Genomic DNA, 10,142 nt, shown 5'->3' on the forward strand with positions numbered 1-10,142 from the left:
TCTTGTTATCAAGGCACTGAGTGGCCAAATAATGGGGTCAAGTTATTGATATGCCTGACAGCCCAGTGGTGCTTGGGCACTGCTACTCAACAAAACACTTTAGTTTATTTACAGCTTATTTGCAATTTTGGGCCAGTCTCAAGCAGCGGAGCATATTTGCACTTCTGGGGTTTTTTTGTTTCTCTTTTTTTCTTTTTCTTTTTTCTTTTTTTTTTAATTTTTTTTTTCTTTTTTTAGGAGATAGCCAGGATTCAGCCACGAGAGCCCGTGGGAATATGACCCTTTCTTGCTGGCGGGCGGGACCTTACATCCCATGATTGCTGGCGCCCATCCGCGCACAGAGCCATTCCCCGCGGGACCGAGCCCGTTCATCCCGGTGCCACTCACGCAGGGCGGGGAAGGCAGAAGGGCGTTCCGAGGAGCTGCCCCTTGCTCCGGGCTGGTCCCCGAAGATCGGCGCTTTCCCAGACGGCCGGGCCAGTTTCGTTTCCCGCTGGCTCCTGCTCCTCCTCCGCCTCCGCCCGCCTTTCTCCGCCCTGCTCCCGGCTCCCTGCTCCCTGCTCCCGGCTCCCGGCTCCCGGTTCCCTGCCCCCTGCCCCGGGCTCCCGGCTCCCGGTTCCCTGCCCCCTGCCCCGGGCTCCCGGCTCTCTGCTCCCGGCTCCCGGCTCCCTGCTCCCGGCTCCCGGCTCCGGGCCCGGCGATGCTGCGGCGCTGCGCCCCGGGGTCACCGGGCCCCCGGCCCGTGGTCCGCGCTCTGCCGCCCTCCGCCAGCGCCCTCCGCCAGCGCCTGCGCCAGGTCAGCACCGCGGCCGCGGGGCCGACGTTCGGCTCTTCAGCGCCGTGCGACGGGCGGGTGCCAAGGGGACGAGGGGTAATCGTTTCAAACGAAGGGAGGGCAGATTCTGAGCAGATGTAAGGAAGAAGTTTTTAACGGTGAGGGTGGCGAAACACTGGCGCAGGTTGCCCAGAGAGGTGATGGATGTCCCATCTCTTGAAACATTCCAGGTCAGATTGGACAGGGCTCTGAGAGACCTGATCTAGTTTAGGATGTCCCAGTGCACTGCGTGAGGGGTTGGACTGGATGGTCTTTAAAGGTCCCTTCCGACCCAGGACATTCTATGATTCCATGATCTCTCCTTGCAGTGTGCGGGACGGATCCCAGAGGCTGAAGCAGTACTCGACCTGCTGGAGAAATGTCCAGAGCACCAAAAAAAAGGAGGTTTTCCCGTCATAGTTTTTGAGGGGCTGGATGCCACAGGTAAGAGCAATGTATGGTTGAAGAACTACAGATGAGAAATTGTTGAAAAGAGCAACTGCTATGGTTTTTGTTCAGGAATAAGGCTTAAAAATAAAATAATAATAAAAAACCCAGCCTGGATTCCTGTGACACAAAAGGAGTTAGTAATTATAAATGCCAATCTCTCTTCCTTACTTGTAAAAGATTAGTGTATGTTAATTTACATTCAGTGGTTTGATTCGTTACCTATGTAAATGAAAGAATACAGAGTGGAGTACTGAAAGTTAAATTTCTTGTGCAGATGATGAAACATACTTTTACTGGAGAGTTTTCAAATAAATGAACTAAAATAGTGGTAGTCTGGGAAACTGACAGCAGTTTGTCTCAGGGAGAAATATTACTTGCCTCTGAATAGCTTTGCTTTCTGACTTGTCAGTTAAAGAGAATTGAAAATCTCCATAAAAAGAAAGAACTGGATGACCAGCATGACAACATTAACATAAATTGCAACCTAGAAAAATATTATAAATGAATATATAGGGTAATTGCCATGACTATACAGAGAAATTGCCATGCAGTTAATGTATTTAAGGGAGTGAAGGCTAAGAGTTGGTGAAAGGATGTACTGGAAGGCCCAGAGAGCAGGAAGGGGAGGAATTCCTGCAACCAGACTCAGAATCAGTTTCCGCTGGAAACCTTATGACAAGATACTCAGGTTACATATTCAGATGTCAGAACCTGTGCTCCACATGAACAGACAGGAGCGTTTTTCAGTTTTTAAAACTCAGGTGTATCTGGTAAATAATATAACAAATCTTTCCTTCTGTAAATGTAGGCAAAACCACGGTGACCCAGGCTGTTAAGGACACCCTGAATGGTGTTCTGCTGCGGTCCCCACCAGCCTGCATCAGCCAGTGGAGGACGGTATTTGATGATGAGCCAACACTCGTTAAAAGAGCATTTTATGCTGCAGGCAACTACATTCTGGCTTCAGAGATAGCAAAAGCATCCACTCAGGCACCTGTGATCGTAGACAGGTTTGTGTACTTAAGAAGCCCTCTTATATCAGTGCCATCACACAGTTGTTCAGTGTTACAAGCAGTCAGTGATTATGTTTCTTCAGGGGTTTTGTTTTGGGTTTTTTTGTAGCTTGTATTGGGGTTTTTTGGAAGCACTCTGCAGAGAGTCAGATAAACATTATGTCTTCTAAAGAGTAACACTTATGATAACATAAAAATAGGGAACTTCCTAAAGCTAGTCCTAACTAGCTTTAGGACACAAGAAAGTTCTTACATCTTCAGTTAGGAATAGTGGAGGCACAGATTGTGCATCCTGAGCTAAAACTGTTTTGTGACAAACCAGAGGAAACTGTGGGCTGCTGGTCATGGCTGTCTCTAAGACGTGTCTGAGATATGGGTGAATTGGAATGACTGAGTTTTAGGTAGACTCACTCTTTGTGAATGTAAAGCCAGAAATATGCTTCCCACTTTTTTGGGTTTGTTTGCGTTATTTCTGGTTTTCACTAACTGTGTAGGCAGCTTACAATATTACTTTTAATAAAAAGTCTAGATGCACTTTGAACCCTTTGGCTTATTTCAGTAGGTGTACTGTAACCTCCTGCTGCAATACACACACACACACACACAGAGTTGTTTGCATGTGAGTGCTATTTTCAACCAGCCTCAAATCCACTGAAATCTATCAAACACAGTGCCTTGTAGTGGTGAGAATGTTAAAGAAAGTGAAATTAGTAGCATTAGTAATGTCTGTGTTCATTCACATGTTTGTGAAGACTGCATGTTCTCTACCAAATCTGTTTCTTGAAGTAGGATAGGAACCACAAAAAAGGGGACTCAGAGTAAAGTATTTTGAGATATAGTGAATCTCTTCTTTGACCTGTCTCAATATATGAGGAGACTTTCTTTTGACAGGAGTATCTGGAACAGTCTTTGCATAATGTTTTAATTAACAGTTCACATTAGCTCTGAATAGTGCACCGAGCAATATCATTGTTAAGAAATAATGGATAGCACAGAACTGTTACTTGGTTTTCTCTTCAAAGCCATGGTGTCACCTGTCTCATTGTTAATGACTTGTTGTTATAGTGGCAACTGTCTCCTACATTACTGAAGAATTAGTGTCCTCTTTAAAATTTCTCTCCCTCCATTTGGTGTTTTCCTGACAGATATTGGCACAGCACAGCTGCCTACACAATTGCTACTGAAACAAGTGGAGAAGTCCAGGATCTTCCACCAGTTCAAGATGAAGTGTATCAGTGGCCTGAAGATCTGCTTAAACCTGATCTTGTTCTTCTCCTGACTGTTGACCCTGACGAACGAGTCCGGAGACTTCAGCATCGGGGGCTGCAGAAAACAAAGGAGGAAGCTGAGTTGGAAGCTAACAATTTGTTTCGCCAAAGGTACCCTTTAATGGGGAATACGAGGCTGGAGGCAATCTTGGCTCCTGTAGGACCAATAACAAACGTGCCTCTCACATTATTGGGATAAGAATTTCCTTTGTATAAGCTTTTGGTTTGGGTTTTTTTTTTGGAAAGGATTCATGGCTGACAGGGAGAGTAAATTCTGTCACGTCTAATTGAAACTGTTTGAAAGATGCAGATGTAGAATTTAATTGTCCTGTAAAGAAGCTTTGAGTTCAAATACTTCTATTTTGCTTTGCTGCTTTTATTTGAGCACCTTTCTTAGTGAGGTCATGAAGGAGAGAGACCTAAAAGTTCCAGGACTGGGAGGCAAGAAGTTGAAACACACAGCTTCCCCAGGAAATTCTGGAATTGAGCTCCAGATTAAGAGAATAAAATTTAAATGTCCTCTTGTAGATTTCCTTAGTTATGCAAAGTGTCTCAGGTACCAGTATAGTCAATACATTCAGTGGAGCCTTCAAAGTGATTCACCTCACCACTCATTTGGAGCTCAGTGATCTAAACTTCAGTATCTAAAGCCTTTTGATATGAGCGTGACAGATGTGATGCAGAACCTGTGGAGACTTTCTGGGCTAGGAACTGGAAGCTAAATGAGATAGTCCAGAACATCTCAAGCAGTACTAGGTGCATTAACTTAAGCAACTGAATGTCACCCTAGGTATCCTACTTTAGAGGGTGCTGAATTTCTGTCTGGGCTCTGCCAATGTATTGATTAGATCGTCTTTGTTTAAGGTGGAAACTTAAATACCCAGTGTTTGTGTAGATACCTCAGCAGAGACACCTGAATATTGGTTTCCATATCTACAAGCAAGGCTGAAATCTACCTCTAGGGTTTTAAATTTCTGGTGATGATATACCTTAAAAATAGTCGCTGGCAACAGCCACCATGGCTTTACAAAGGGGAGATTTTGCCTGACAAATTCAACATTGGTGGATAGGGCAGAGCAACTGACAAAGCCTACCTGGACTTCTGCAAAGTGTTTGGCAATGTCCCACATGACATCCTCATCTTCAAATTGGAGAGACGTGGATTTGATTGATGGACCATTCAGTGGATGAAGAACTGGCTGGATGGCAGCACACAAAGAGTTGTGGTCAATGGCTTATTGTCCACATGGGAAACAGCGACAAGTGGTGTCCCCTGGGGTCGCTATTTGGGCTGATATTATTCAGCATCTTTTTGGTGACATGGACAGTGGAAGCAAGTGCACCCTCAGCAGATTTGCTGACAGCACCAAGCTGTGTGGTGCAGTGGACATGCTGGAGGGAAGGGATGCCATCCAGAGGAACCTGGACAGGCTTGAGAGGTGGACCTGTGCAAACCTCATGAAGTTCAACAAAGGGAAGGACAGTGTCCTACATCTGGGTCGTGGCAATCCCAAGCACATCTACAGGTTGGACGGAGAAGTGATTGAGAGCACCCTGCAGAGAAAGATTTGGGGGTTGATGCACCATCAAAAGCCAGTAGGTTGAAGGAGGGGATTCTCCTCCTATACATTGCTCCTGTGAGGCCCCACCTGGAGTGCTGAGTCCAGTTTTGGTGTCCCCAACATAGGAAGGACATGGAACTGTTGGAGCAAGTTCAGAGGAGGGTCACAAAGTTGATAAGAGAACTGGAGCACCTCCTCTATGAAGACAGACTGAGAAAGTTGGGACTGTTTAGCCTGGAGAAGAGAAGGTTGAGTGGACACCGCATAGCAATCTTCCAGTATCTGAAGGGGCCTACAGGGAAGCCAGAGAGGGACTCTTCACCCGGAACTGTAGAGATAGAACAAGGAGTAATTGATACAGATGGAAAGAGGGGAAATTTAAGTTAGCTATTAGGAAGAAATTTTTAACTGTGAGGGTTGTGAGATACTGAAACAGGTTGCCCAGAGATGCTGTGGATGTCCCAACTCTAGCAGTGTTCATAGTCAGGTTGCATAAGGCCTTGAGCAACCTGGTCTGGTGGGAGGTGTCCCTGCCCATGGTAGGGGGGTTGGGACTAGATGGTCTTTAGAGTCCATTCCATAGAAACATTCTATGATTCTATGCTTCTGTGATTGCTTAATTTTGACAGAAACTCTGTGGACACAGAGCTCATATAGAGGGACCTGCAGAGGGATGAGTTAGCTAGGGGACACACTGACATTTAAGAAGCTTTTATGTTTTAATTCTGTTACTTATTCTTGTCAGAAAGCCCTTAGTTATTTCCACCTGTTAATTATGTCAATCTAAATATGAAAACATCCAAAATCTTCATTGATTTGTCTTGTGACTTCCATCCTGAATGGCATTATGGGAACATAGAAAATAATATTCACATCCTCATTCACACCCTCAAAGGCTAAATGTGAGAGAGTTCTGCATTACACTTATAGCCTAAGTGAGGAGGTTTTCATCCTGTATTTCATCCTTTTATTTATCCAGTTAGTTGATCAGAGGAAGAGGTTGAATGATATGTCAACTCTGTAATCCAGTGAGTCAAAGCTGAGATCAGTCAATGAGCACACCTACACAATGCAATGCCAAATAGTTCAGAGATACCTTGGCAGAAACTGAAAAAATTAATTCAGGTGCTAGGAGCAGACTGTCCACTCTACTGCTATACCAGACTGTATACAGTGATAAGCCTTTATGCCATGCCATGTTAAAGTGGCTGGAGCTTTGGGAATCAATGTCAAGGAAACTATATGCTTTGAGATTTACATTGTAATAGTTACTAATGGTTTATTGCTCTTTGCAGTAGATTTCATTCTTAGCTTCATATTAGATTTTCTATCTTCTGTCTTTGCAGTGCAAGCACTGTCTTCTGAGACTGATGACTAATGCCATTTCATATGCCTGCCTTTTGAAGTTTAATTTCTCTTGTTTTGTTTTAAATAGAGTTGAAGAGTCATACAGAAGGATGGTGAATCCTGCATGCCAAGAGGTTGATGCCAGCCCCTCCAAAGAAGAGGTTCTCAAGACAGTGCTACAACTAATTAAGAAACACTGTGCTTTTTGAAAGCAACTTTTGTGTAGTAGCACTTAAAAGATACTTTTTATTGCCCCACTGGTTTTGGTACCTGGAAATGCACAGTGATGCATTTTGCCTCACAGAAATACTGAATACTATTTTATTCTTTCACCAGTAATCTGTGAAGGTTATCTGTTTTGTGGTTGCTACTGTACTTTTCTGTATAAGGCAAAATGCTACTCACATCATTCAGCATTGTTAGTAAAGAAACAAACATACTACTGTCATGTACGAAGTACCTCAGAGTGCTCTCTGACACCAGGACATTTTGAGATGCTATCATGATGCATCTTCATCACCAGGAGAACCTGTTCCTGAATCTATTGTGTACCAAAATTTGCTGGACTGCATCAGGAGCATTAGATGCCCAAGGAGATGCTGAAATATCATCAGCACTAAAACAATAAAATGACATTTCATTGTAATTAAATGTCATAACATTTAGGAACAGAAAATCCAGTGGCCCAGTGCTGTTTTTTTGGAATAGAGGATGAGCAGCTGTTGCTGTGATGGGCATCTTGGAAAAAAACATGTTGTAAATGAGTGCCAGTAAACACCAAGGGCTCTAAGTAATAAAGTCCAAGCCTGTTTATATATGCAACTGAAATATCAATTATTTTCAGAGGGAAACCAGACAATGCCAGCAAATGAGAAACAGAGACCTGAGGGGAACCTGAATTAAAAACTTATAAATGATCACTAAAATATTTTTTACAAAAATTTTTCTCTGTCCTATTAATATTTTTAATGTGAACTAGTGTTTTGAGAGAATGAGAAATGAAAAACTGCAGAAATTCTGAGCAATGGCAATGATTGCACCTTTTCACTTTTCTTTCTTGAGTGGGTGTTTGCACAGGTTGAATGTGGAAGCAGGCTACATCAAGACTTCAGGTCTGCAAAGGCTTATTTTTTACATACATTAGTTTCACTATTGTAACTCCTAAGTATAAAGCTAAACTTATGGATAAGACTTTGTGAGGTCAGAAATTAAGCTGCAGTTTCAGAAAAAAAAACCAAACTAAAATGTAAATCTGACTTAAAGCACTTTTATTTACTTTCCTGTTTTAAGCAAGTGCAATTATCAATGAATCTATCTTCTAAATAAAAATATACTCAGTACTGTAATTCCTATATCCAGTCTGTATATACACGGTGATAGAAAGAAAAACTTCTAAAATACATTTTATTCATACACTGTTTAATGGTTTTGAGTATGTTATTAATATATTATATAATTTATACATTCTATAAATTTATAAATCCTAGAAATAGATGCTGTTGTGTTTTGTATATTATTTGTATTTCAGCAGCCTTTGGATTTGCCACACATGCAGACTGAAAATGCACACTTGTAGATGCTCCAATTATTTTAGAAATTATAAAGCATTCATGTATTCAGTCCTGGATAGAGGAAATTCTCATCCAGAAGACACCACTGCATAGGAATGATCAGGGTGCAAATATGTGCCTGTCCTAAACATTGTGTAGGTAAAAGATAACCGGGCCTGAGAAACTCCACTGGCCTTTTCTCCTTACGCAAATGTTGTAATGTATTTGAACCCTGTTAGTGTGCCCCAGCCAAACCATCTTCAGTTATTCTTATCAGAGCCCTCAGGAATTCATCGAGGTTACTGAAATGCAAACTGCACTAAACTGGGAAAGAAGAAGCTGAGAAGCAGAATACTAAGACAGCAAGAAATAGAGAAGGACTGTGCCGCACTGGACTAGAACCAGTGACATTTTCTGAAAAGTGCGTGCAGAGCGTGTGGACAAGGTAGAGGGACCAATCAAGTAGTGTGTGAGCACGTGTACAGTGGTTGCAAAATGCATAAGTAGAGTGTAATGTAAACAATAAATGGCTTCTGTGAAATCATATTGATTCGTTGTTCAGCAGTCCTGAGCCCCGCACGCAAACTTGCACATGAAGCCAGACTTTCTGGGTTTTGATGCTGAGTTCTTACAAGTGTAGCTTTGTATTCGAAATGGTGCTGATAATATATATACCTGCAAAAATTGACATCAGACATTGTTAATTACACACGTGCAGAATATATTCATAGTCTAAGTTTTTCTATAACCCAAAGCTACTGATGCAGACTAGGAGAACAACAGAGAACGGTAGACAAAACCAACATTCCCTTTCTCACATCTTTGTTAGAATTAAAGGTCTGCAAGAAGCTGTGTGCCATGTGCAGGATATTAATGTGCGGAATCACTCCCATGCTTCCCATTTCTGTGGCATTTCTGCCAGATTTTTGTCCACAGTGTCTAAAAGGACTGCACTTTTACATTCAGAACAAATCACAGAATCACAGAAAGTCTTAGGTTAGAAGGGACCTTAAGGATCATCTAGTTCCAAACCCCCTGCTGTGGGCTGGGATACCATCCACTAGATCAGGTTTCTCAGGGGCCCATTCAATCTGGACTTGAACACTTCCAGGAATCAGGCACCCACAACTTCTCTAGGCAACCTGTTCCAGTGCCTCAACACCCTCACAGTAAAGAATTTCTTCCTAATATCTAATCTAAATCTCCCCTTTTTTAGTTTAAAACTATTTCCCCTTGTCCTGTCACTATCTTCCCTCTTCTTTATAAGACTCTTTTAGGTATTGGAAAGCTGCTTTAAGGTCTCCCCAAAGCATTCACTTCTCCAGGCTGAACAGCCCCAACTCTCTCAGCCTGCCTTTGTAGGAGAGGTGCTTCAGCCCTCTGATCACATTTGTGACTTCCTCTGGACCCACAGAGATGTTCAAATGTTTGTCAAAGGTTTGTCAATGCCTCCTAGTACACAGGCAGGTCTGGGAGAGGAGCAGCAGGAATGCACAAATGGCCATCCCATACCCGGCAAGAGCATCACCTGGATTAGAAACTCACAGAAACTTTTCCTGGACAGTTTGATGGCCACAAGAGGTCAGAATTTTTGTTCAAGTGTTTGAAAGGCTCGTAATCTCCAAGTATTTCCATGCAGATTCAGAAATTTAGGCTGTTCCTTGGCAGGTAAATGTGCTTTTCTTCTGCTTTGGATAGTCTTTGTTGTGTAAGACTGGCAGGTTAAGCCATGGCACAGTGCTGGCCCGTGGCCAGCGGCCTCTGCCAAGCAGTCCTGAGTGTGGTCAGCCCAGGGAGCATCCCTGCTTATCTGCAGCCAGCCCATGCTGGATGCCAGGAGTTTGCTGGTACAGACAAGGACTGCTCTCTGTCAGTCACCCTCAGGACAGGAAACATGCCAAAGCCTGTTTCTTTTATTACTATCCCAGCAAAATTAGTAATTTGATAATTTATTGATTTACTAGCTTTAGGACATGGTCCTGCAAAGACTCTGATGCTACAGTCCCCAGAGCATCTGGGGCATTAGGCCAGTAAGTTACACAAATAGAAACTGAATCTCAAGCTTTGAAATTATTCTGTTAAAGCCAGTGAATTCAGCCCTTGCTGAACAATAAATGCAATTCGTAAAATTCATCTGT

General features: G+C 43.0%; 1 protein-coding gene across 2 annotated transcripts; it reads left to right on the forward strand.

Annotated features, from left to right (window-relative positions):
- Nucleotides 1-298: 298 nt before the first annotated feature.
- On the forward strand, nt 299-8,550 carry CMPK2 (cytidine/uridine monophosphate kinase 2). 2 transcript variants are annotated; one of them, XM_042033070.1, is made up of 5 exons: nt 299-796; nt 1,144-1,258; nt 2,073-2,274; nt 3,411-3,656; nt 6,543-8,550. In XM_042033070.1, the coding sequence occupies exons 1-5, from the start codon at nt 314-316 to the stop codon at nt 6,661-6,663; spliced, it is 1,167 nt and encodes a 388-aa protein (XP_041889004.1). In that variant the 5' UTR covers nt 299-313; the 3' UTR covers nt 6,664-8,550. The 2 variants fall into 2 exon arrangements, with proteins under 2 accessions (XP_041889004.1, XP_041889005.1); XM_042033071.1 differs by having other exon boundaries at nt 3,423-3,656.
- Nucleotides 8,551-10,142: the final 1,592 nt, after the last annotated feature.

The sequence above is a fragment of the Corvus kubaryi genome, unplaced genomic scaffold (assembly GCF_017639235.1).
Source record: "Corvus kubaryi isolate FWS band 111438036 unplaced genomic scaffold, C.kubaryi_AGA036_p1.0 37354, whole genome shotgun sequence".
NCBI lineage: Eukaryota > Metazoa > Chordata > Aves > Passeriformes > Corvidae > Corvus > Corvus kubaryi.